At 32.9% G+C, this 27,571-nt stretch overlaps 3 protein-coding genes across 3 annotated transcripts; 2 read left to right on the forward strand and 1 right to left on the reverse strand.

Annotated features, from left to right (window-relative positions):
* Positions 1–1,175: 1,175 nt before the first annotated feature.
* Positions 1,176–5,743, forward strand: LOC129909605 (uncharacterized). Its single transcript, XM_055986679.1, has 5 exons — positions 1,176–3,600; positions 3,665–3,859; positions 4,023–4,118; positions 4,189–4,306; positions 4,387–5,743. The coding sequence occupies exons 1-5, from the start codon at positions 1,530–1,532 to the stop codon at positions 5,741–5,743; spliced, it is 3,837 nt and encodes a 1,278-aa protein (XP_055842654.1). The 5' UTR covers positions 1,176–1,529.
* Positions 5,744–10,760: 5,017 nt separating this feature from the next.
* LOC129909451 (mRNA-capping enzyme) lies at positions 10,761–18,997 on the forward strand. The gene is made up of 9 exons (XM_055986532.1): positions 10,761–10,917; positions 10,989–11,233; positions 11,366–11,591; positions 14,465–15,153; positions 15,213–15,348; positions 18,001–18,173; positions 18,239–18,339; positions 18,401–18,594; positions 18,672–18,997. The coding sequence occupies exons 2-9, from the start codon at positions 11,033–11,035 to the stop codon at positions 18,839–18,841; spliced, it is 1,890 nt and encodes a 629-aa protein (XP_055842507.1). The 5' UTR covers positions 10,761–10,917; positions 10,989–11,032; the 3' UTR covers positions 18,842–18,997.
* A 126-nt stretch (positions 18,998–19,123) lies between these two features.
* On the reverse strand, positions 19,124–24,413 carry LOC129909452 (tRNA-dihydrouridine(20) synthase [NAD(P)+]-like). The gene is made up of 8 exons (XM_055986533.1): positions 24,113–24,413; positions 23,909–24,045; positions 21,736–21,899; positions 21,554–21,675; positions 21,309–21,479; positions 21,083–21,248; positions 19,436–19,659; positions 19,124–19,378 (listed from the first exon to the last, which is right to left on the reverse strand). Exons 1-8 carry the CDS (start codon positions 24,282–24,284, stop codon positions 19,128–19,130), a joined length of 1,407 nt encoding a protein of 468 aa, XP_055842508.1. The 5' UTR covers positions 24,285–24,413; the 3' UTR covers positions 19,124–19,127.
* Between the last annotated feature and the right edge of the window lie 3,158 nt (positions 24,414–27,571).

Raw genomic sequence — 27,571 nt, forward strand, 5'->3', positions numbered from 1 at the left:
ATATCCAGCAGTTCTATAATATAGAGTTTATGCAATTTTGTGACTTGTTCCGCTATTTTAAAAACACTAATGTAAAAAAAAAAAAAAAACAACGAAAAAAGTGCAAATTTTTGAGGTGGAGCTTTTCATGGGAAAGGGATGCAACAATCAACAACATTCGCATTTTCAGCCAGAAATAGACAAGAGTTTCACTCAAGTTCTTTCTGTTATTATTCATATATTTTTAAAACTCTTATAGTTTGATTTTCTTTAAGATGAACTTTAAGTTCTGGGGGGGGCACGTGCCCCCGTGCCCCCCCCCTGGATCCGCCTATGTACACGTGTATTTAATAAATACACGTGTAAATAAGATACACGTGTAAACGTTTTTTAGATACACTTGTACACGTGTATCGGGTACACGTGTAATTAAATACACGAACAAAATCGTAGGCTCTAGATGAACATGACAGTTTGGCGTTTAGCCCAGACAAATTTTTGCGGGACAAAATTTTTTCGTAGCATATGTTTGCGTGAATATCTTTATCAAAGAAGTCAATTTGTTGGGATGATGGGACGTCAGGAGAGCAGCCGTCATCTTGAAAAAGAGGTGGGTGCCGTTTTTATTTAATAATTCGGTACATTTTTATTTGTAGATTTATTCACAATAAAATGATCTAAAAAGTGTTATACAAACGTGAGTTAATTAAACTCAATTTTATAGTTGGTCAAAGTTCGGGTTTGTCTCGCAAGGTGGTATTCGACCGTAAAAAACCGTTAAAAAAATACGACCTGCGGCATTACAAACAAAAATCGTAATAGCCATTTTTGTAAAAAAAAAAGAAGCTTCCGCTTCACTGATTTGGGTTGTAGACAGAAGCTCTATTTAGAGACAAACAGAATTGCAGGACCTCACTTTTTTCGCATTATCTATCATCATAATTTCTGATCATTTGTATTTTTTTTTCTCGAGCTTAATAATTTTTACGAATCCCATACACTTGCCCTGTAATAGGTACTTATAGCGCATGTAAAAATTGATTGGACTTTCCCCGCAACAATCTTTACCCTTCGTTTTGTCATTTACATTAAAAAGAAATCGCAAAACAAAAAAAATGTTAGATTGATATTATTTTATATTGCAATCTACTCAGAGGATGAACATTCTCAGTAGATGTTGGAAAGAACGAATTGGAATATACTAATAATTCCAGTGAAATGTTCAATAGATTATCAGTTTTAGCTATGTGTTTTATAGCTAAAACTGATAATCTATTGCATATTTGTAAACATGTTTCACCCGAAAATACTTAGTATAAAATAAGTGCAGTGCTATAAATGTCCCATTAGTAATGATTAACTCTTTGTTCTGTATTGGAATCTTATTATTCGCTTTCCTTTGTGAGAAAGCATCTTCGGCCCTGAAATAATCAACAAAATAGTGCCATCTACGCATAGTTAACTGCATTCAAAATAAACTAAAGCAATAAAATCTGCTGATCCTTGATAAATGTAATCGCAAATTTACTATCGCTTGTGATTTCTTCATAATGATTCGGGTAATACTATCCAGTGCTATTATCTCTTTGATGGTGCTATTAACATTGGCTGGCGCTTTCAATTATAATCATAATGTGACTGAAAAACATAGTGTTGGGCAGCGAAATACAAAAAATGAGTACGAGACAATTGTCAATTTTTGGCAAGATCACAAAAAAGAGCTCGTCTCGATCGGACAACATGACGAAGTGGTTTTAGTAATGGGAAACACTGGCTCTGGAAAATCTACACTTGTATCTGCGCTTGTTGGTCGCAAATTGAGAGTAATTAACCGAGATGGATATAAAGCTATTGTTGATGATGAAGATAGAATTGGAACAGGTTCATCTTCTAAAACACTTATTCCTGAGACAATGATTGATACAAAAAACCAAATAACGTACATAGATTGTGCAGGCTTTCGCGATAATCGAAATCTTGAATATGAAATATCTTCAATATATTTTCAAAACATTCTTATGAATCGGGTTAAAAAGGTTAAATTTCTATTCGTTATTAATTATGAATCACTAAAGACTACTGGAAACAAAAATGATTTCGACGATTTATTTGAACATATTGGTGAATTTATCAAAAACATAACCAAGTTCCACTACGGAATTGGACTGGTGGCTACAAAAGTTGAAAATATATACGAGCAGTCTGATGATGGTACATTTTATTTGGTCAATGACGACCAATCCGTTCTTAAGGGTATTGGTAATTATTTAAAAGAAAAAATTGAAATGTATACCGATAAAACAGAAGATGTTGAAAAGTATAAAATGTTTGTGGACTTGATAAACCATTTATTGCAAGAACACAACAACGCCTACTCAAAAATTGCTATTTTTCGACAGCCTACTGGTCAAGGTTTATTGACCAAGCTTAAAGCAAGTAATGGCCAAATTAATGCCATTATTAAAATGACAAAAGAAAATCTAAACTTTGTTGAGAAAAACAAGGACAACTTCGGTTTTGCATTATCCAAGGCTTCAAAAACTGTTGTTGACCGAATAGTCAATGATATATTCCGAAACACATTAACAAATCGCTTATATAAATTAGGCAATGAGACTCTTACTCACTTTGAACAGTTAGAGAATCAATATCATGATATTGGAATGTTACGAGATCACATTTCAACAGCCTTCGATATTGTTTCCAGAATAAAAAGCGCAAATGAACCACTAGAACTATTCCAAAATTTTCTTAACTCCACTAAATATTTGAATATTTCTGTATCGTTGGCAAATTTAGACATCATTTCCGAAGATATAAATGCGTTGAATTTTTTCACCACGGTGTCAGATAACAACGCAGATCTACACATGATGGTGTTAAAAATCGAAGCGGAAAATATAGTAACATCTATAGAAAATATAAACAAAATTTATGAATTTTTAAATAACTTGCAAGAAAATTTAGATTCATACAGTCCCCAAAAATTGAAACATGATAACCGTATCGCAAATATAATGAGATCATGTGAAATCTCAAAGAGTAAAGCTCTTCATAATATTGTGGATCTAGAAAATATTGTAAACGAAATCGGATCTGATGGAATTTATAGAAAAACCAAAACATTGGTATTGAACGAATTTCAATTAAATCATTTAAAGTCTATTTTTGGTGCTTTTTTAAGTGAACTTGAATTTTCATGTCCATCTTCATCAAAACCGTTGATAGTGAAGGGATACAATGTTAAAATAAGTGATGTGGTTAAAATTGAATGCTGGTCGCAGGCCACAAACATACAGATCTTTGCACTAAACAAAATTTTCCTAGATTCCACGATAGACAAATCAGAAAAAGAGCCTCAATTTTCCATTATTGCACCCACATGGGAGGTCTTTGGTACGCAGAAAATAATTTTGGATGGAAAAGCAGGAAAAGCACATGAAAAAACTAGTGCTAAGTCATCTTCTTTTAATTCGGAAAATGGGGCGGACGGTTTGCCGGGACTTCCAGGTGACCCTGCTGGACATTTCTTCGGTCTCGGTAAAGAATTCATAAATGCAGAGTACTTGGAGATACAATCAAACGGTGGCAGAGGGGGAACAGGGCAAGATGGTGGAAGTGGTAAGAATTTTGATTTTCCGTTATGCTTCAGATAGCATTTTTTTTTAATTTTTTTTTTGTGTAGGTGCAAATGGAATATCAGGCAAGGAAGTACCAAGCTCGTTCTTCAATTTTGATGGAGATTTCAGAGATATGAGAAATTACTTGAATGAAAATCATTACACCTTTACGGACACGTATGTGACTACTGCCTTCCCTACTGTATCAATGTTTCATTTCATTGTTTCACCAAAACCGCCGACGAATCCTACTGACGGAGGTTCGAAAAATTAAACATTTATTAATATTTTAAGCAGAAGAAATTCGATTATCATTCATTCCGATGTTGTACCCTTTTATTTGACTAGTCTAAAATAACATATTATGCTGATTTCACACACTAGAGTGCTTTATATTTAAACAATACACCTTATTTTTTATAGGGAATGGAGGTGTTGGCGGAAAAGGAGGATACCCTGGTAAAGTTTACATTAATGGATTTGGCAAAGCGGTCAATGTAAAAATATCAAACAATACAGGTATTCGAGTAGTTATAGTGTGTGATTTTTAATGGACATAAGCATAATAACAAGTAATACTGAATTCAAGGTCCTGTCGGATCGGAAGGGCAAGGTGGCCCTGGTGGTGAAAAAACATCGGAAGGAAGAACTGTGGAATATTATTACCAAGTTATCTATGGACTTATTAAGAGTACAAGCTTCGTAGGGTAAGATGTTATGAAAGTTCGTTTTTATTAATAATGAAGGAAATACATTTAATTTTCTTTTTAATTTATTCATTCCACAGTATCACCTGGAAGGATGGTAACATAGTTCCAGCTGGAAAATATGGCAAAGCCGGAATCAACATGAATGGTGAAAAATCACGATCAAAAAGCATTATGGCAAATCCATATCTGGCAATTAATGCTTTTAAGGATTATGTGAGAATGAATTTATTTGAGAATATAAAGGAATCAGAATTGAGATCCTTCATTGACAATATCGATAAAGATGACTTTATTAGAGCACAATACAATACGCTTACTTTTGTTAAAGAATATGAAGGATTAGAGAGTCAATTCTTTCAATTAAGAAACAAAATTGATTTAGTCCCGTTCTACAATTCCTTACTTAATCGTATTGAGGAATTTGCTAAGTCTGAAAACAATAAACAAAATAAAAAAGTTCTCAGTTTCGTATACACTGCTGCTCTTACCAAAGTATTTACATTAAAAAGGAAACGACAGAGCAAGACAGTAGTTGATTTGCCTCTATATTTGAGCACTATTGAATCCAATGTGAAGGAAATTCGTGAGAATCAGCAATTGGAGATTGTTCAAAATTATCGAAACGATTATGAAAATAACTTGCGTAGTAAAATTCAAGAAGCAAATGATTTCATAGAAAATAAAATTGAACCTGAAATAATTAGTCTTTGGGAAGAATCGGACAGTAAAATAAAAGCGATAATTGATGAAATAGAAGAAAAAAGAAACTCTACCGAAAAAACAATATTAGCACTTACGAAGAACAGAGCAGAAATTCGTAAGCTGATGCTAGTTCGTTCCGTGCTTCTGCCACTGAAACTCGCTGCTTCTACTCTAAGTTTTTGTGGCCCTATTGGTTCTATGGTGGGTGTTGCAGTTACAAGTGTCTCTGGAATAGCTGATGGAATGCTTGTTAATCCAAGTTCGGGTTCAGCTCCAGTTAAAATTCCCACAATAGATCCCAATCTGAAGTTAATGTCTCGAGTTACAGAAGTTTTGAATAACAAACCAAAATTAGTAGCTGAAAAGCTTTTAGATGTGGTTGAAAAATTAGAAAAAAATCGAGACGATTTATCAACTTCACAAAGGGATAAAATTGAAATTTCGGAAAAGATTGGACAACTAAAAGAACAAATTGATGAAGTGCAAAAGAGAAAAGCAAATAGCATTTCAGATATAGAGGCTAGGGAAAAGGATTTAAAAAGAATTCAAAATGATATAAATGAATTCACGAATTCAAGAAAAGATATTATAGAAAAAGAGAAAAAAATATTAGATGAACTCAAACCTGAAGAGAAGAACGAAGAAAAAATTAAAAGAGAATTGAAACTTGAGAAATCTATTCGTCGTATCAATCATGTGCAATCTGTTTTTCCGATTATAGTAAACAGTTAAAAGACTTGGATAAATTAGAAGATCAAGTGTACGATACTGTAATGCCAGATCTTCGACAAATCGAACAAACTATCAATGGGATTGTGGCATCGGTAAACGGTTCTTCAGGTGCCAAATTGGATCTTACGAAATGGACTGTTAAAAAAACTCTAAAAGACGTTAAATCATTACTACAAAAGTTCACCCACAAAATGAGTTTCGAACTCCAGAGTGATTTAATGCGTTACATAGAGAAGATTGAGGAAGGATTTTCTATTCTAATCGACATCTATGATCGCATTGATTCTTACTCGGACAGTGTGAAACAAGCCGAATATATGGCACATATTGTGTCCGCACCAATGATGAGCATACAAGTTACTGATACGGAACTAAGCCAAGCACTTATCAACTTAAAACTTTTAATACAATCTAATTTACTGTTTGAAAAATACGGCATAGCATTGCAAGCATTCAAACAACATTATTTTCCTTTTGCTGCTCATATTTGGCAGAAATTTCAACTACCAACAAGTTTGCAGGTCAATGACGTTGAAACATTAAGGTCAAATATTATTGAGAGAATTACAGATATGAAAAATCATATTAATGAATGTAAATCGACATTAAGCGAATACAGCAAATTCACTCACAATAATAAACAGCAATACAACTGGATCCTCACCATTTTTTATATGGAAACATGAAACAATTAACAATGAACTTCAAAGGTTACTCAATGGATCGGAGGTTTTTATGAAAGCAGATATATCTAAAGGACTGAATTACAATTCAATTAAATTCAGTGATATTGGATTAAACTTTAAATTTATAAATGAAAGTTTGCAGAATAGTTTTAATTCTGTAATTCAAAACTTTGCACTGACTATGACTTCAGTTGGTAATAATTACTATCGATGTGGTGAACGATATTATTTCATTTCGTTTGATGATGATATCACAATATCTTATACACTTCAGAAGGACGATACGAAAAATTGGATCAATCCTAATGTGGTTTATAGTACTATTCGAGAAAGTCACACCTTTCTTAGTCCATACGGACTGTGGAATATAAAACTTAAAAGTGTTGATAAATCTGTTGCTTTCAATCAGTTGAAGATTTTTGCAAACGAATCGATTGACTTGGAGCTGATTGGCCGTGGTTATTACATTGAACAGGATCCTGATTTCAACTTTAACATTTGCGATCAATATTTGGATACATTTTATAGTGTGGATAATATTGTTAAGGATCTTTCATGAGTTAAATTCATAAAACAAAATGAGAATTAAAAAACAAATAAACTCGTTGACTTTTGTTAATTGATTTTTAATAAAGGGTTTTAATATTAATTTGAATAAAAAAAATAAACTTCCGTTATTTTAGATAACAAACCTTAAGCAACCAGAGCGACTTTAAGGTCATCTTAAAAAACAATTTAAGAAAAAAATTTGTTTTTCTATGGTACATAAAAACGAAAGGTATATGTATCTACAACCGGCCACTTTTGCAAAAAGTGAACATTTTTAAACGCATTTTGTGATAGATTTTTCGACAGGAAAATTTAAAATAATGATGCAGAAAGCTTAGTTTTAGAAGGCGCTAATTTGATAGCTATTTTCTTTTGTTCTCGTTTTCGTAAGTATTTTTATTACAAAAAAGCACCAAAATATAAAAAAAAAGCTTGTTCTTTTATAAGATGTACTAATAAGGTCTATAAAAAGCTTAAACGAAGCCTTACCGAAGCTTTGACATTTGACAGATAGCTTCTGAAGAGCTTGTAGAGCTCTTTAATACTCGTCTTATCGAAATTAAAAAAAACAACTACAAAAACAAAAAAGAATTGCTTTTTTAATTGGTTTGATTTGATTTTAGATCATGAATTTTATCTTTTAATCTGAAATTTATATTATATTCCATTAGTTTTTAGTGTATAATAATTTTAAAAGTATATAATTTGTATACCACACACCCAGGTATCGAACTTCGTATATCTGCTTGGTGCAGTCCGCCACTCTACCCACTCAGCCATCAGTATATTCATTAATGAAATCAAAAACTTAATCAGTTCAAATATCAGAAATGTCAAAACAAAAAATGTCCGAGATAAATTATTCAATGCCCAACTAACATTTCAGCTTCGGCTAAGGTATTACAAAAGCTACATTTCAGCTTCTTTTAAAGTTTAGTAAGGTTGTTGGGCATGGGAAAAGGAGAACGTTATACAAGTTTGACCCTCTATAAGGATCTAAAACGAAGCTTTACCAAAGCTATACCGAAGCTTTGAGATTTGACAGATAGCTTCGGAAGAGCTTGTATAGCTCTTAAATACATGTCTTATCGAAATTAAAAAAACAACTACAAAAACAAAAAAGAATTCTTTTTTAACTGGTTTTTATTTGATTTTAAATCATGAATTTTATCTTTTGATTTTATTTACCACACAAAGAAATCGAACTTCGTACCTACTTGGTGACAGTCCGCCACTCAACCCACTCGGCCATCCTAGTATATTCATTAATAAAATCAAAAACTTAATCAGTTCAAATAGCAGAAATGTCAACAAAAAAAAATGTCTGAGCTAAATTATTCAATGTCAAAACCAAAAAGTGTCCGAGCTAGATTATTCAATATCAAAACCAAAAATCAAATACTAAGCTTGGTAATTTCTGTAAAGCTTCTATAAATTCATTAAGCAGGCTTTTCCGAAAAAAATCTTTTTTTCGTTTAAGTTTCTTTAACAGTATTTAAACAACTTATTAGAAGTTGTTTAACAAGTTCGAACTTCTATAAGCAATTAAATTCTGAAGCAAGCTCAATACAAGCTATATAAAAAGTAGTACCTGCGAGATCTCAATTTATAGAAGCTGTTGTGCTAGTTGGGTGTCTAAGCCAAAAAGTGTCCCAGCTAAATTATTCAATATCAAAACCTAAAATCAAATACAAAACTTGGTAATTTCTGTAAAGCTTCTATAAATGCACTAACCAAGCTTATCCGATTAAGTTTCTTTAACAGTATTTAAACAACTTATTAGAAGGTTTAACAAGTTCGAACTTCTATAAGCAAATAAATTCTGAAGCAAACTCAATACAAGCTGTATTAAAAGCAGTACCTGCGAGACTTCAATTTACAGAAGCTTTTGTGTTAGTTGGGCAGTATACTTATACATAAATACCTAAAAAATAACTGATAAAAGTTATTTCCCTGCAAACCAAACCTCAGTAGTTTAGGGGAAATTACAACCACCAACAAAGTCTATACTTTGTAGGTGTATGTGTTTCCTTATTTACCAAAATCTCTCCCCTCAAAATATTGTAGTTTTGTTTCTCCTGAAAAAAATAAACTCTTTGGTAAATGGGAGGAAAAGAGAGCGATGTATGCAATGCACAAAGTTTTGTCTCTTTTGTAATGGCGGCGCGCCATTGATTTGACTTTTCCTGCATTTTATATTTTCTAGTGAAACCTTGATAGCCGCAGCAACATATTCGTTAAGAAAAAAAAAAATTTCTGTGCTCCATTTGATAGATAAATAGAACAATTTAACTTAAAAAATAAATAAAATCTTCTCAGTGTTATTTGTGAAAACTATTTTCTAAAAAAAAACAATACCCCACAAATTCTTCGGCACGCCACATAAATTCCACCACCATTTCCACCATCAAAATGCACAGCCTCAGCCTTGTGCATTTAGAAAAAAAAATGACACAAAAACAACCACCAATTGATTTGGAAAATAAAGGTATGCTGATTATAAAATTGATAAATTATAAAGTTGTTGATTTTTCTGTCTTTTAGTGGCGATCAATTCCAGACATCATTGACTGAGTTTACAGCAGCTTCAGCCTTGAGCATTTAGAAAAAAAAAGTCAAAACAAGATACAAAAACTACCACCAAAGTGCAGACTGCAGAGTTTTTTTTTTTTTTTTCATTTTTCTCAACTGGCCAGGCCACAGTGGCGTGCCCAAGGATCTTTTTTTTATGTATTTTGTTTTCAAAAAAAAAACTATTTTGTGTTTTTCCAATAAAATATTAAATAATAGTTGTTTAAAAGAATTGTTTGTTTGTTTTGAAGATTTTTTTATTTTCAGATGAAATTAAAATATGGATTTTAGCAGTACGGATATAAACCCATGAAAGTGCTCCAAATAAGTACTTTAAAAGTACAAGTTTCAGTGCTTTTTCTGTAGGTAAAAAAGTACTGCAAAATGTACATCAGAACCACTTCCAGAAGTGCTTCGCTGATGCACTTTTGAAGTACATTTGTCTGTACTATTAATGGAGGGGAAATTTATTTCATCTTGCATGCAAGAAAGAGATAGCTGCTTCACGTATTCTTATATACAGAAAGTATATAACTGAGTTTTTTCCCGGGCTCCTATCTTTTTTCAGTGGAAAAGAAGTACTTCTTTTACGTACATATTTCACCGGTTTTTTCTGTAGTTCTGCGTTTGCTGGGTTGTTTAAAAAAACCTTGTGCTCTAACCTTAAAAATGTAAGCGTTCAAAAATCAAATCTTTATGTATCAGAAAAACATTCTTAACGGGCATCTAAGTTACGTTCACTTCTCTTTGTTTTACTATAAATAGTAGAAATATTTAAGTGCTTATTTCATACCTATTTATTAAGCCCTGTTCCTTTGGGAAGTGGCAAAGTACTTCTAGTAGTTTACTAGCGATTTTCAATAAAACGCACTTTCAACGAATTCAATACAAATCGTATCTAGTCGGGAAGAAGAGCATGAGTAGATGATAGTACTAGATTAACCAAAACATCTACTATTAGTAGACTACCACCTCCAACTCCAATGGAACAGGGCTAATATGGCCGGCCGTAAATGAAAAAAGTTAATTCATACAAAAAACCTTGTGCTCTAACCTTAAAAATGTAAGCGTTCAAAAATCTAACCTTTTTCAACAAAACTACCTTACCGCCAACTGAGCTAATTTCACTTTCCTTTTCATTTTTCTTCTACTATCTACTTCTAATTTTTGTATATACATACCTATTTATTAAAAGTCATACAAAAAGTATATAAAGTAATGTCAAAATTTTTTTAGTTGGTTCGTCTACAATTTCCCCTTTGGTGGTTTTTGTTTGGCGTTGTGATCTCCTCTATATTATTTTTTTTGTATTATTTTTTCGCTGCCTCAACATATCCTTACTACACACTTAATCCATTCAACAAATAGGTAAATTCACAAAATTATCTGCGTGGCAATTTTGTTTTTCCTCATCGTCGTTATGAATATTTTCCATCTAGATCACTTTTAGCTATCGTCAAACCAACAATCCAACAACAACAAAATGTCCAATCGCCGTGGTGGTGGAGGTGGCCCTGGACCACTTCCAAATCGCTGGCTACATTGTCCACGCAAAAGTGAAAATATTATTGCTGATAAATTTATAGCATTTAAGACTCCGCTAAGCAATAAATTCAAAGATCAAATGCCCTTGGATTGTATGTTTCCACCTGAAATGATATTTGGCTATGTTAAAGCATTAAAGGTAAAAAGACTAATAAAATAATGTGTACATAGAGAAATTAGGTACTTACTAACTTCTTGTTAATTATTTTATTACTTTCGTTTTGATTGGTACTTCTTTTTTTGATGATGAATTCTCTTTTTTTTTTTTTAGTTAAAATTAGGATTATGGATTGATTTGACAAATACAAAACGTTTTTATGATCGAGAAGTTATTGAATCTAAAGGAGCTACATATGTTAAGCTACAATGTCGTGGTCATGGCGAAACTCCATCCATTGAACAATCTCGATCGTTTATTGAAATTGTTGATAATTTTATAAATGAACGACCTTTTGATTTGGTTGCTGTACATTGTACTCATGGATTTAATCGAACAGGTATGTCGAATTTTATGGTAAAATTCTTATTTCTTGAATAGGTACAAATCTTGTATGGATATTATATGGAAGAGAAAAGCTTAGGATAAACAAAATTAATTGAACTTCCGGAACTTTAAGCATGTATTTAGGTATTTCACTTAACTCGTAACGCAATGTTTTAAAAAGACAAAAACGTTTTGTAACTTATTTCTGCTAGCAATGCCGCAGATTAGACAAAATTTGAGAGTTATGAGTTGGAATGTTGGGAGTATGACAGGTCGAAACTTCGACCTGGAAGAGATGATGAAAATAAAACGAGTGTACATCTTGTGTGTCCAAGAAACGAAATGGCGAAACACTAAGACAAAAATCTACAAAATGTTTTACTATGGAAAGGAAAAGGGTAAAACGGAATCGGAATCACCAGAGCTAATAATAATAGTGTGGCACGACATGTCATACATGCGACACTCCTTAAAGGAGCAATGCATAGTGACTTACAACTCTCAACCATTCTCTTGTGCGTGTAATTAATTTTCAAGAATAGAAGGGACCTACAGTTTACCGCCGAATCCAAACGGCTTAGCAGAAATGCACTTTTTTCAAGAAATTCTTCGCAAGAGGTAGTACCCCTGAAAAAATACTTTTTAGTTTTTGGTGGTGGAGGCTGAGAATCGAACTCACGACCTCTGGCACCATGGTCCATCGCGCTACGGAGCACTACCATCCGAGCTTAAAAAGCAGCGTTTTATCCTTTTCAAAATCTAGTAACTGTTTGATGTCCCTTAAATTGGTGCTTAAAGGAAGGTTGTGCATATTTTCACTCCATATGGTCCCCAAATTGGATGTGACCAGGTGGAAAAAGATACATTTTGGCAAGATTTGCACAACCTACTATTGAGAACATTAACGAAGGCTATGAAGATTGCCATAGAAGTCTCGGATACGGCACCAAGACCCCTACTGGTGAAGACTTCCTGAGCATGTGCAAAACATACGGTCTTATTGTATTAAATACCATGATCGATCATCAAACGAAGGCGATAGCAGTGGTGGAAATGAAACCCAGATTGATTAACACTTGGTATCTAGTTTCATAACACCTATGATAAAGGAGAAGCGATCGTCCACCAACATCTGTTGACAAAATTTTGTATGGAGTAAGTGAGCGACATCAAACATACAGACTTTTGAGAAGATCAAATGGTATAATATGGATAAGGACAAGTGCGAAGAAACATGGTGATGAAGTAATGAATTTAAAGCAATAATTATCATAAGAAGTGCCCCTCTAATTTTAAAAATCAAAAGTCAAACCTCGAAGTGAAGTGGAATATAGAATCTACAAGATAGAAGCGAAGAAGAAGTGCACCCAAATTGAAGTTGGATGGAATTTCTACTCCGAATGCTGGTTCTATTCAAGAGGTACGACAAAATACAAACAAGGTCGCAACCGTTTTCAAAATAGCGGCTCAAAGAAGAAGTGCTTAGGAGATTTGTTAGCAAAAAACTCAATTTCAACTACTTGTGGAAGACAACGTAATTATTCCAGGAAGCGACGGTATTGTGACGGAAATGAACAATTTCCAAGGCTATATACTTTCTAACCTAGCTTCACCTTGGCGGCAAAAAAGGGATAAGTTGTTAGGACAGACGAGAGACGAAATACCCTCGATAGTTTTGAAAAAAGGTGGGAGACATCGGTTTTAGATGGCTCATGGTTCTTATCTCCAAGCTTACACGAGGTGATCGCATGCCTAATCAATGGAGGTAAAGTTTCCTTCTTCCAAACTTTAAAGGGAAGGATGATACACTGAAACTGTGACAATTACCGTTCGATTTATGTCGTTGAGAGTCTTGGGGACTGCGGAAAATGATCAGTGCGGGTAAGTCAATCACAGATGCAGTACAAAGTATCAGTATCATTTTGGAAAAACATCGGGATTCCCTTAAAAGAATTTGCACATAGTATTGGTTGGTTTTGAAAGAGCTCGAGAAGTGATATGGGTGGTCCTAAGTCAACGAAAAGTTTCAGAAACATGTATGCGCGGATAAAAAATTATGGACATTTATGATGGAGCAGTCACTTAATTAAAATGTGCAGCTAGAGTCACCGAAGAATTCAAAATCACAATAGGTGTATGCCAAGGAAGCGTCTTGTTACAGTTCTTGATTGCCTGCTTGAAGACAAAATGACGGACCCAAAAGTGCATCAGTTACTCTTTGCTGGTGGAGCTTTCATAATTGAAGATCTGATATCCTTGCAACGAGCAAGAGCGTAAAAGACGGAATATCTATGTGGCACAATTGCTGATCACCGAACGTGAAAAGTTTGAATATCTGTGGTCTATGAAAAATAGTGAAGCTACTTATGATGACGATATTAATCGTCGCGTAAGTGTAAGGTGGATCAAGTGGTGGGAAGATTCTGCTATCTTCTGTGACCAAATAATTTAACCTAAGCTTCGGATGAGCGTTCAGCACTCAAATACGTTGCACAATGTTGAACAATATACAAAATGTATGAGTAAGTTAACAGCAGCTGAGATAAAGATGCTTCGTATGACAGTAGGGGTTACAAAACTTGATCGAATTAGAAGTACAAAGATTCGGGGACGGCTTCATGTTGAATATACATACATAATATGTACATACATATGTACCACCTCGATACATGGAAGCTTCGTACAATTGTACATTCGTACATTCATTATAACAGCGCCAAAAAAGAATAAAAAGCAGAACGCAAGAACTATTCTAGCAGTTTATAGACCTAAATCGAAATCCATTATTTGTACATATTTTTTGAGAAATTTACTTGAATTTTGTTATTAAACGAAACTCATTCTCGTTTTTTTCTTTTGATATGAATATTTTGTTTAATTTCGCAGGCTTCCTCATTGTTTCTTATATGGTGGAACGTTTGGATTGTTCAGTTCAAGCTGCTTTATCGGCATTTTCTGATGCCCGTCCACCTGGAATCTATAAACAAGATTATATCCAAGAGCTCTTCCGACGATATGATGATGAAGAGGACGCACCCCAAGCACCAGCATTGCCAGATTGGTGTTTTGACTTTGATGACTCTGATGGCAATGGACCACAAAAACGCCAACTTGAAGACGAACCAGAAACAAATCAAACCAACACCACAGAAAATGGTGTTGGAGCTGCTGCCGATGGATCTGAAAAAGCTTCAAATTCAAAGAAAAAAAGACGCAAAGAAGTTTTTATTAAAGATGCACAATTTATGTCCGGTGTGAGTGGTGTTGTTTTGGTGACTGACGAACCTCGTTTGGGTGAACTTCAACTCAAGGTACAAAATATGTGCGGCTGGGAAAACTCTGGATTCCCTGGAGCACAGCCTGTATCCATGGATAGGAAAAATCTAAATTTCCTTGCAGAAAAACCATATATGGTATCTTGGAAAGCCGATGGAACAAGATACATGATGCTTATAAATAAAAAAGACGAAGTATATTTCTTCGATAGAAATCATTCATGCTTTCAAGTTGACAATGTTTCATTTCCTCAACGTGAGAATCTTATGGAAGGTGTTTATGATACTTTGTTAGATGGAGTAAGTTTTTTGAAAGTTATTTGTTTATTCTTTATTTATTTTTCTTAACTTATTTTTAGGAAATGGTAATTGATAAAGTTCAAGGCCAAAATATACCACGATATTTGGTATACGATGTTGTTCAATTCCAAGGCAATCCAGTTGGAAAAATGTCTTTTAAAAATCGATTGAAATATATTAAAAGTGAACTCATAGGTAAGAGAAATAATTTCATAAGTGTAATTCGAAAAAACATTTGTACCGAAACGACAAGTTTCAGTAAAGATATCTTGTTGTATTTTAATGGGACTTCACACCGCTGAGTGCTTTATAGTTTTTTTTCTACTTACTTAGGTCTTAATATGTCTTATAGCTTAAAAGTTTAAAGAAATGTATTTCAACTCACTCGAAGTCATCTACCCTCAACTTTTCTTCAAATTCACTCATGTCACGCGAAAAATAAAATATAAATAAATTCAGATTCCTTTTTTATGAAATTCATCATAGGTCAGAAGTTTTTATATGCTTTGTAGACACATTTAAAACCTCTGGATAAATATACATCATCCGAGTAGTAAATGTGTTTTTGTGTACATCTTTGAGTAAACTAAAATAATCCATTTCCGGTCATTTAGGCTAAGAACAACACATCGGTTTATAATCAATAATAATAACAACATCCGTCTTTTATTATCATCGTGATCCAGTTCAGATCATTGTATTTATTTGCTGAGCAACCAAATAAAAGCAGGATTTCGCATTATTATTGTAGCGCTTAATTTTTTGTTGTCAACTCATTGTTTATGATGGTGACCGAATAAACGAAAAAGAATAATTAAAAAATGCTATTATTTTCTTAATTTCTCTATGGCAAAACATTCCATATAAAAAATGAGTTTTTTTTGTTTCAACAGAAAAGAGAAATATAAAAAAAAAACTCCCGGCATACTATCTTATAAAGTATAAAGTCGTACTTTAAAAATTAAAAAAATATTTTTTGAACCGTTACTGACGGTTCTATGACCTGTCATACAAACGTTTCTTCATTTCTGAAGATTTCAGCCAATTTTTGTTTTATACAAATGCGCCTTAATAACCGAAAATTAAAAATAAGTAAGATTTTCAAAAAACACATTTTTAAATTTTATATTTTTTTTTTTTGAAAAATCAATTTTTTGAAAACGTAATTTTTTTCAAAGTTTGGCATACTAAATTTATTTTTGAAAAATGTTAAAAAAAAAAATAATTGTATTATTATTTTTACATTTCTTAAAAACTGAAATTAAAATTATATTTTTATAATATTTTACATACAAATCATTAACTTTCAAAGCAACTATTACCGGAAGAGCAAGTAAGTGCGACCCAGTCGTGCATTTTAGTAACTTGATGTAGGGCTCAAAATGTCCCATCCTTTCGCAGAACGTAAAAGAAAAGTTTCACTGATCAGGGACATCATATTTAAATGGTCTTTCTTCAATAAATACTTAAAAATACCATTCATTCCTATGATTTGGTTTTCAAAAACTCCAATCGCATACAATTCTGTTCTTAGCTTAGGCTTAGGCGGCATCTTTTAAAAATTCAGCCATTGGGTTATTTTACGTAAGAATAGGATAGGTTACCTAAGACAACTAAAGTATCCGAACACGAATTGAACACGAATCAGCTTTTCTTCACATTTACCATTGGGTAGGGATCCAATTTTGTTTAGTATTTCTTTGGATTTTATACCAAACACCATATGTTGATGATCAGCCGTGATCTAACATTGAATTACAACAACACAAAGCTATCCAGATAGCTTAAGATACTTACGTGAACGCACCTATTTTAGGGGATTAGAACTGTTGACCACTTTATTTACTGTTCTAACACTATTCTGAAATTTTATCCACTGGAACTGGTTGCACATGTGAAAATTTTCTCGTGTATAATTGATTTCTTTTTGGATTTCTTTTTTATCCACATTCATGTTTTTTCCCCGAAACATTTGTTTCTGAAGTGAGAAATAAGTCTCATTCAAACTTTTTAAAATTTTGTAACTATAGGAAATAGGATATCTAGTGGGTCCTTATTCTTTTATTTAATTCATAAGGGTGTCTTATCGTTTCGTTTCCTTCTTAAACTTTTTTTAAACTTACAGAAAACAGTTAAAATTTATTAGTTACGCACCACTATTAGGGATAAGCGATTATTGATTGTATGGAGCCTATCCTATGTTGCTCCTACCGGAGCATTTCTATGGTTCATGTTGGATTTCTTGTATAATAGAAATGTAAATGAATTTATTTGCAATGTCAATTATGCGTAAGGCTAGCCAAAGGAACGCCTTTTCAAAGTCAATATGCATGAGAGCTCAGTTACCCTCTTCGGGGGAAGAACTCGAGTTGCTTTGGAGTACCAAGCTTTTATGATTGATTTGAATTTTATTAAAATTGAGCTGATAGGTGACTTAATTATTCATCTATGTATGTATGTTGTTGTGATCAGCTGATATAATGCGCACTTTAGTTACTTTTGGACAAGTTTAGGATTCTAAAAAAAAATCGAACTCAAGAAAGCACTCTGACATGAAATTTCGATGACAGAGAATGCGAAAAATTGGATCCCGCAATTCTATCTGTATGTCTGTCGAGCTACAGTTCAAATGACTGAAACGATTTTGCCAATCTTGGTAGTTTAGGGATTTATGTTATTCCTAGAAATTAAAAGTTTTTTGTTGAGTCTTATGTACTATTTCTTTGGCCAAGTGTGGCTATTGCTATAATTGACTGCTTCTACAACGTAACGTTTACTATTGTTTTAGTACACATGTTTATCAAAATATTGTTAAAATATTCCATAACATAAATTTTTTATTTATAGATCCTCGATATGAAGCCTTTTCTAAAGGCATAGTCAATAGGTTGTTAGAATCGTTTAGTGTTCGTAATAAAGAATTTTGGGATATTACAAAAGCTGCATCGCTTTTGGATCCAAAATTTACAAGATGTCTTCCCCACGAACCGGATGGTTTGATCTTTCAACCAGTTGATGAGGTAAGTTGACTGACACTATGTATTTTTGTATATTTCTATCTAATTTATTTTTATTTGATCCATAGCCATATACAGCTGGTGTATGTAAAGATATACTCAAATGGAAACCTCTTAGTTTGAATTCAGTTGATTTTAAACTTAAAATAGTCATGGAAAGTAGACCTGGGTATGAAACAAAACAGGAAAATAAATAGAATTTTTTTATAATTATCTACTTTTTTTTTAAGAATGATTGCTTCAAAAGTGGGGCTACTATATGCCGGTGGAATGGATGATCAGAGCTATGCTCAAATGAAATACACTAAAGATTTAAAAGATTTAAATGGAAAAATTGTCGAATGCACGGTTAAAAATGGCCAATGGACATTTTTGAGAGAACGAACAGACAAAACCCATCCAAACAGTTTTAAAACTGCAAATTGTAATTTTTTTAAGAAATATTTTTTATCAAATATTTTGTTTTAATAATGTATTTTGTTTTCTCTTTACTTTTTAAAGCTGTTATAGAGAGTATCAGAAATCCAGTCACAAAAGAGATTCTTCTTAGTTTTATTGAAGAAAATAGATACCGCCACGATATTGAAAGAATGCCACCACCACCGCCAGCTGTAGCACCAGATTCCCAACGAGATATGTACAATAATTATCTTTATAGGCCAGTTACTTAAGACAAGAAAAGAATTCCCATTATGTCGCAAAAAAAATTGCATCGAAGTGATCTTTTCAAAACAATCATTTCGGTTCTATTCTTTTGCGATTAAGGATGTTTTAAAAATGACTGGTTTATTATAAATATTAGCAAATATAATAGATCATTAAAAATCATTTAATAGAAAAACAAACACACACAACAACAACAAGAAGAAAAATAACAAGCAAATCAAACATTATAAAAATTAGATGTTATAAGATTTTATTGCAAATCAAAACAAAAAAAAAAAAACTACGAGTTCGTCATCTCAAAATGCTACCATTTTTTATTAATTCACTTTCTTCAATTAATCCAAGATTTAACAGACACACAAGTGCAGATCCTTGTTCGGCGTATTTTTTATTCTTTTCCCAAAATGTACTGGCATATTTTTTACCATCGAATGAACATATCGCACGGAAGAGTTTATCAAATCGTTGGATTTCATATTTTGGTACTCCTTTGAAGTTCTTTGAGGCGAATGTATGGAGGATGCTTTTTGGAAGTGAAGTATCTAAAAATTTGGTAAGTTTTAAATTAATAAACTAAATAAAATTAAATGGATTCATACCTTCAACATAATTTGCACGATAAAAAGCTATATTATGTTCTAATATATCTGGTGAACTAGCGGGTGTCTCACTTTCGGGTTTGTGCTTTTTACTTTGAGGACCATCAGTTTCTTCATCGTCACCGGGAATTGCACCAGGACAAACTTCTCGTCGGCCAAAGTTACCTTTTTCCTGATACTCTAGTTGCTTTTTATAGCAATAATCACCAAGATCCCACAAATTACTGTAAAAAAAAAAACAAATAAATAAATATTAGTGTTAGTTTAATAGATTCCATTTAGTGATGTTGTTGATTTTATAGATACTATTTTTCTTTGCAACAATAAAACAACACTTCAACTAACTATAACACTTTGACGCGATGGAAAGAACCCAGCATGGGTATTTTTCGATTGCGAGGCCTTTTCTGGAAAACATTTCCGCGAGAGTTGTCTAAAATTAAACTGAAAAGCAATTTCCTTTTTATTGTGGCCTTCACAAAAATGAAAGCGCCGATGACGACCTGACAAGAATAGGGACGTCAGTTGATCTAAAGCAGATGGATTCTGTCAACCATTTTCTAAACAAATGCATAGATCATTTCTCGATCAGCTGATGTTTTAGAATTGTTTGAAACAGAGATTTAAAGCTTTCGCAAAACCGCGTTTTTATGGGATTGATGTACCTAAAGATTATGCCCATCGCAGTTGTTTTAGGTGAGATAAATCTGGCATCTACCAAATTTTCACAGACAGATTTTCGACTCCGATAGCGAAAATAGAGACAGCTATATAGAGGCATGTCGAGTTTCGGCATTCAGCTTGTACAGAATCACTATGGAGAATTCTCGTTGCTCTAGGATCATCCAGGCTTAAGATACACATAAGAAACTTCTCTGCCTCGGAGGGCACTATCTTCCGTGGTACCACAATATAGCTTCCGTTAGAGCTTTGCAAAGGTTACTTCCAGCACCTCACTAGGTATGGGCTACCAACGACTAGCCAAGGCAGGAAACCCAAAGACAGCATAAAAAAAAACAAGAAAAAACTAGCAAGAGTACCCAGAAAAGTCAACGAAATCAATTCAAGGCACGAACACAGGGTACACCTAAATTGTGAAAGAGCACAACACATGCACCGACAAGAAGACAGCTGACATGGCCAAAAACTACTACAAGGACAAGACATAACTTCAACTTGCAAGTTAGTTATCACACTAGAACCGCAAGTCGCTCTACAGAGTCAAAATCGCTCAATAACAGGCACTCCGATCTCCACACAATCTATTGCTATAGATCCAGTACCAATGACACTAATGCCCACTTTTCGAGAGTCGATTTTAGCCGCACGATATGTCGATCGACTAGGGTTTTTCTATTGGGATGTCACTTTACTCGCCTGCGATTTACGTTCACACGAGTCGAAAAGCTTCGCCGCACGGCAAAAATCGACTCGTGAAAAGTCCCCATAACCAAATACCTAGTAGGTACACAAGAGGTTCCATCATTACACCAGAAAATAGCGTTGCTGTGATCCCATTGCAGGCAGTGACCAGTGAGAGAGTCAAGATGGTACCACCAAGGACATTACAGGTTTTCGTGCGATGGCGAGTAGGCGTAGTTAAGGCCCTAATAACAATACATAAAGGCTCAGTATATAAAATCTTACCAAATCTGATGAAGTGTCTGAGTTAGAAGAAACTTTTTCCCCAAAGGTGTTTCTTGCAGTTCCTTGAGCATACTTTGGACACAATATTTTGTATTTGATTGGGGATTATCATAGTCAACACAAAGCTTCAAGTATTTCTTTATCACATCAAAAATGGGAAGTAGTCCTTAAAAAATATTCAAATAAAATAATGAATTCAATAACCCACTAAAGTAGAGCTACCTACCTTCTTTACGAAATATAGTCACATTAAGCTGTGCTGCTCTAGCAACCATAATGCTATCCACTCCACACCTATCACGAAATTTGAATATGTCACGATAAGTGTCTATTTCACGAGATCCGCCATTGGCGATTATTGGTATGTCAACAGCTTGAGCAACTGCTTTTATTACATCTATATTAAAAGTTTAAATAATTGCTATTTAATTATTATGAATTTAATAGAGACCTTAACGAATGGTAACAAACTTGGATGAGGTTGATGCTGTGGTCGTTCATCTTTCCTGCGGCAGTGAATTCCTATAGCTGCAATACCTGTTGCAGCGAATTTGGTTACCAAATTGATGGTATCTTCTGTAGTTGGCAGAATTCTAGAAATTAAGTTTAACTTAAAAACAAGTGAATTAGGGAAAAAAAAGTATTGTTTTAACCTTATTTTACATGTAACTGGTATTTTGAGATTATCAACAAGAGTTTTAAGAATTTCGACAGCTTTATCAGGCTTGGACAAAAGTGCTACACCCATGCCACCTTTGATTGAGAATTCTTTAGGACAACCCATGTTTATGTCCAAACCAGCAACGTCATGTTCAACCTAAAAAGGACCAAATTTTACTATATAATTTTTAAAGAATGTAAGTTAGGGTGGGTAAAAAAAAAATCGAAATTTTTGTTTTTGATTTAATGCTCCGAAAAATCGATTGCTAGACACCTCTAGAATATACTCACCAAATATGAGCTATTTATATAAATGTGAAATTCCTTCGCTTCTACTAAAAAAAAAATCATTTTTTTATAAATCGACTTTTAAGCAAACTTTTTTACATATTCTTGTAGGAAATTGAACATTCTACAAAAAACGTCATATAAACTTTTATCATTTTTCCATTTGAAAGACATTCGAGGTCAAAGTTTAAAAAAAATAATAAAAACATTTTTACTTTTTCAAAAACTCACTGAAAAGTTATTTTTATTTTATTAGTAAGATGTATTCTTGTAGGGCATGTATGTCAAACGCACGGCCCACATCGAATAACTTTACGGCCCTAGATATTTCTAATAATTTTGAGCTTAAGGTTATAGTTTATATTTTCTTTTCAACTTTTTTCAATCTTAATTTTTAAGATACCGTGGCTTGAATAAGGGTAAGATCTGTGATTTCTTAAAGTGAATTAGGAAGCGGATGTTCTGATTTAACCCAACCAACTAAAGGCAGGTTAAATCATGAATGCCCTAGTTATGGCATTCAAATGCAATATATAGCTTTGTGGGACAACAGAAGAGAAACAAGGATTTGGATCGCTTTCCTACGTGCAATATGTCGAATATAGGTAAATCTTCATCGTCGTATCAAAAATATTGCGCGGTAAAAAAACTAAACCTTAAAACTAAATATGAAAAAGGTTTGCAGAATTATGTCTTTGAAAGACAAGTGATCTTCATTTTTATTATTTTTTTCATTAAAATAGAATAAATGCCAAATGATGTGGAAATGAAACATGCGATTCCTAATGTGACTCCGAAGTATGTTCTAAATTTCTGTGAAGTGGATAGGGCCAAATAAATATTTTTCAGTCTGATTTGGGACAATTTAAAACTGCCATATAAAATCGTTTGGAAATTTCAGATATTTTTACTTTTAAGAGAAAATTAAGCATTTAAGTTCTACATAAATCCTTATGTGACAGTTTACGCAGAGGAAAAAGTAGGGAATAAGAATATATGTTCAACATATATTATTTAAGTTTCGATTCAGCAAATGGCCCTTAGTCATCTAAAAGATCCAGCTTACAATAAGATACAGTATCTTCTAAGACTGTACGGTAGGTATAGGTAAGCTTGATTGTTAAAATATTACATGATGTGTTGTAAGAAACAACAAAAAAAGCAAACATTTAAAGGACCATATTTTAAAGTAGAAAAATTTAATCATAAGGTATTCAAAATTGTTCATTTTTGTGATGACCTTGGTCTTGTGAAAAAAATGGTGGTAGAGAAGAGATTCTTATTATTAAAATTAAAATTCTAATATTGACTTTTTTTGTGACCCATAAAAATTTAGATGTCTATGTTTTGGCCCCTAGTAACCATTGAGTTCGAGACACCTGTTGTAGGGGCTTAGACGTTTACAAAAAGGTTCTTGGCGTTCAATCTATTGCTTTTACCGTTTAGAATATATTCGTATCCAAACCTTAATGCCAACTGATTTCAATAGTTTTCTAATGACCAGTGTGCATTCGGATTTGCATACGAATATCTTCTAAACGGTTAAACAATCAATTTTATGCCAAGGACTTTTTTGTAAAACTTTTAAGCCCCTACAAGAATACATCTTGTTAATTTGATAATAAGTACTTTTTAGTGAATGAAAAACCTTTTTTGTAGAACGTTCAATTTCCTACATGAGTATCTAAAGAAATTTGCTAAAGTTATAAAAAAATGATTTTTGTTTTAGTAGAAGATTGATTTAAAAATGGAAAATTGCGAAGCGGATGACTTTCCCATTAATTATTATAAAGAGCTTATATTTGGTGAATATATTCTAGAGGTGTCTAGCAAAAAAGAATTTCGATTTTTTTTTACCCACCCTAATGTAGGTCTTACTATTTTGCCAACTGCAAGTGCTCTTTCAGCATCACTTGTTCCCAATTGAAGAACAACTTTGTCCTTTTCTTTGTCACAAGTTCTGAAGATGATACTGCCATCGGAAGGATCAACAAAATCAATTGTTCCCAAAACATCTATTTACACAAAATAATACATAATTCATGACTATTCAAATTATTGTATAGAAATAGAAACCCTTACCATTTATTCTTCTTTTAGCCTTGATCATCTTTAAATCAATCAATTCTTCAGTGTAAACAATATCGGCACCATATTCTAGAGCCAATAACCGCATTGGAAGAGTGCCAACTCTTACCATTGGAGCGAGAATTATTTTATTACGATAGGATAGTTTTGTTTTATCCACTGTCATCTTATTGTTTAGCTTATTATAAGGATTTAAATGGATAAAATGATTTTTTTTTATTACGGAAGAGAAATCAAAACTCGGATCGGGACGAAGGTGATTTTTTGTGGCAAGGCCATTCAAAATGACAGTTAGTTTGAGGTGCTCTGGATATGTCAAAATTGACAAAATTGTATAAAGAAAAACGTTCGGCGTTGAATGCGTTCAGTGTATTTGATTCCGTTCAGTACTGAGACTTGGTAAGTTGCACTCCACGTCATCTGGTGGCCAGTGTGGAACCCTGTATATGATATAGATTTTTTTCGATTTTGAGTTCAATGTATTTCCCATAATGGGGACTTTTCACTTGCCGATTTTTGACGTGCGGAAGAGCCAGGTTTGAAATATAACAAAAACTTTAATTAGTCCTGTGTAATTAGTCCAAAGGTGTAAGCAAATCGCAAGAAAACAACAACAAATACTATACAAAAAATATAGAAATCATTAAATTATTCTTTTACTTCCATTAATATATTCACTTACCACTTTTTTTTTTGTATTAAGGTATAACTACAACGGCCACTTTTTGCAAAAAGTCAAAAAGTGAAAATTTTCAAACTCCCCAAGTAACAATTTAGCTTTCATAAGGGTCTATACAAGCTATTTTTTGAATTGTTTAAGAAGAAGGACAAGTCTTATGCAAATCCGTTTGGCGCACATTACCGAATTTCCACAAGACCTTCCTCCACAGGCAATCCACAAGCTAATAGCTTGTGACGAACAGCGTAAAACGACCTTATGCAGGCCTTTTTACACAACAATGAAACATTTTAGGGAAACTATAGCTTTGCTAAGGAAACTATCATTTGCATTGGATGTTATAATAAGGCCTTATGGAGGTTGTTATAAGATGTTGAATTTATGAATAAAAAAAAAGATTTTATTGAGTTTTTTTTTCTTTTAATTTTTTTCTATTTTGTTTTTTCTTCTTTTTTACGGCCATATTATTCACTCTGGATTTAGTTTGGATTTAAGTTAATTTGAAATCCAATCCATTAAATATGAATTTTATAAATCCAAGGATTTAATTTTTTGTTCATATTATTCACTCAAAAAAAATTATGTGTTTCTCCAATAAATTTTGTATAATTTGCATTTATCTTTATTTTTCCTTCACAAAATACGTGAAAAAACAACTGAACACTGCGAAAATTAATTTTACATCTGGATTTATAAAATTAAACAGACCTCCAGAGAGCAGTTTAAATTTGTTTGGATTTAACGAGATTGGATTTAAAAAATTGGATTTAAGATTGGATTTAAGAAGTGAATATTATGGAATTAGATTTATTTTTGACATTTGACATTGTTTACATCCAGATGTATTCTTTAAACTAGTGAATAATATGGCCGTTAGCCATGTCAATGCTTTAGGCATAACTACAATGGCCACTTTTTGCAAAAAGTCAAAAAGTGAAAATTTTCAAAACCATTTTGTGAGAGTTTTTCCGAGCACAAAATTAAAAATAATGATGCAGAAAGCTTATTTTTTGGTTTAAAAAACTATTTTTGTAGTTTTTTCCAAAAACAAATAGCGCTAGAAAGAAATAAAAAAAATTTACTTTTGTAAATTTCCCACTTTTTCACTTTTTAGGTCATTGTAGTTATGGCTTTTTCCTGTCGTTCTGAAATGGGAAGAATTTTATTTTAATTGAAAAAGCACACATTTTTTTTTTATTTCACAAATGGCCCCGCCAGGAATCGATCCCACGTACCTAAGGAGTGTCACTCCTTGAATTTTGGAAAACGACATACTTTTTTTTTCTCTAATTGTTTTCAATTGTTCCAAATTTTTTTATATGGCAGGTACTTAAATGTAGGAACATTTTTTCTCTTTTTTATTCGTCTTCGATCGAAAGAAAAGCGCTGTGCTGTAGTACTGAAAATTACATTTTACTGCTCTCGACATCTTCGTACTACTGTCTCTTCTTTTCACAGTCAAGGTAGTGTTTTTTCAAAGTTCTTGTATCTCAATCATTTTACACTTTACACAAACAGCAAGGTGTTGAGTAATCTTAAAAAAAAAAAAACACTTTATATGGTTTGAACTTTATCATGTGCTGAATTCAAAACTGTTTACGTATTGATTCCTCTATCACGTCTTGTTTTTTGGGCTATACTCATTACTATTTTCCGCAATTCGACCGAAAGTGAATTGAAATCACTTTTTAATTTCACGTGAAATGGATCTTTGATCGATTTCGACAACTTCGTAAATGCATCGAACTGTCAAAACTGAAGTATCATCCATTTTTATTTTGTTGCATGGATGCAATTTTATTTACAATTTTAATGAAAAAAAGCAGAATTTAAAAGAAAGAAGAAGTAGACACATATTCAAATAAAAATTAATTAGGTAAAGTGTAAAGTGAATGAGGTGCAAACATGATATAAATAAATTAATAACAAATTTTGTCCAAAAATTGCAGATTCATTGAAAAAGGCACCAAATTCACTTACAGAAACAAAGTGAACTGATTTCGATCAGAAAATCCAAAATGAGTGAAAAAATGCAGAACATTTAATTTCACTAACGGCAAGTGAATGCACAAAAAGTGAAATGCAGAACGTGAAAGTCTGAAAAACTAATTTTCAGAAGAGCAAACTGGAATTTCCTTAAAGAAACCATTAGATATGTTGACCACTAAGATCTTAAGATACCAAAAATTTCTATTATCTTTGAGAAAAACATTATTTTGAAAAAAGAAAAATATACTGAAGACGATAAAATACGGTGCTTAGAGTTTGCATAAGAAGTTTTACAAAATTTAACGGTGATGTAATTCGACATCAAAATACCGTTAAAAAAAATTTGAAGAATTCCTAATTGGAATAAAATCCGAAAAAAATGTATCCCAACCCTCAACGTCAGCTAAGTCCCTTACTCAAACAGACATACAAGCAGCCCTTACAGAATTTGGATGGGGCTCAAACAACTGAGCTGCCTCTAAATCTCTAAGATTTACGAACAAGTTTCAGTTAATCATGTACATTATGAAGAAATCAGCTAAATAATAACATTGTCTTGGAGGCTTGCGGGGGGCTTGAGCCCCCTGAGCCCCCCCCTCAATACGCCACTGGTTCTAAGACCTTTTCCAGAGGAAAGTACAAAAATGGTGGGGATCGAAATTCTGCCGGGGTCAAAATTTTGCCAGGGTCAAAATTCTGCTTTCAAAATTCTGCTTTACAAAATTCTGCTTTCAAAATTCTGCTTTTCAAAATTCTGCTTTTCAAAATTCTGTTTTTCATAATTC

The sequence above is a fragment of the Episyrphus balteatus genome, chromosome 2 (assembly GCF_945859705.1).
Source record: "Episyrphus balteatus chromosome 2, idEpiBalt1.1, whole genome shotgun sequence".
Classification (NCBI taxonomy): domain Eukaryota; kingdom Metazoa; phylum Arthropoda; class Insecta; order Diptera; family Syrphidae; genus Episyrphus; species Episyrphus balteatus.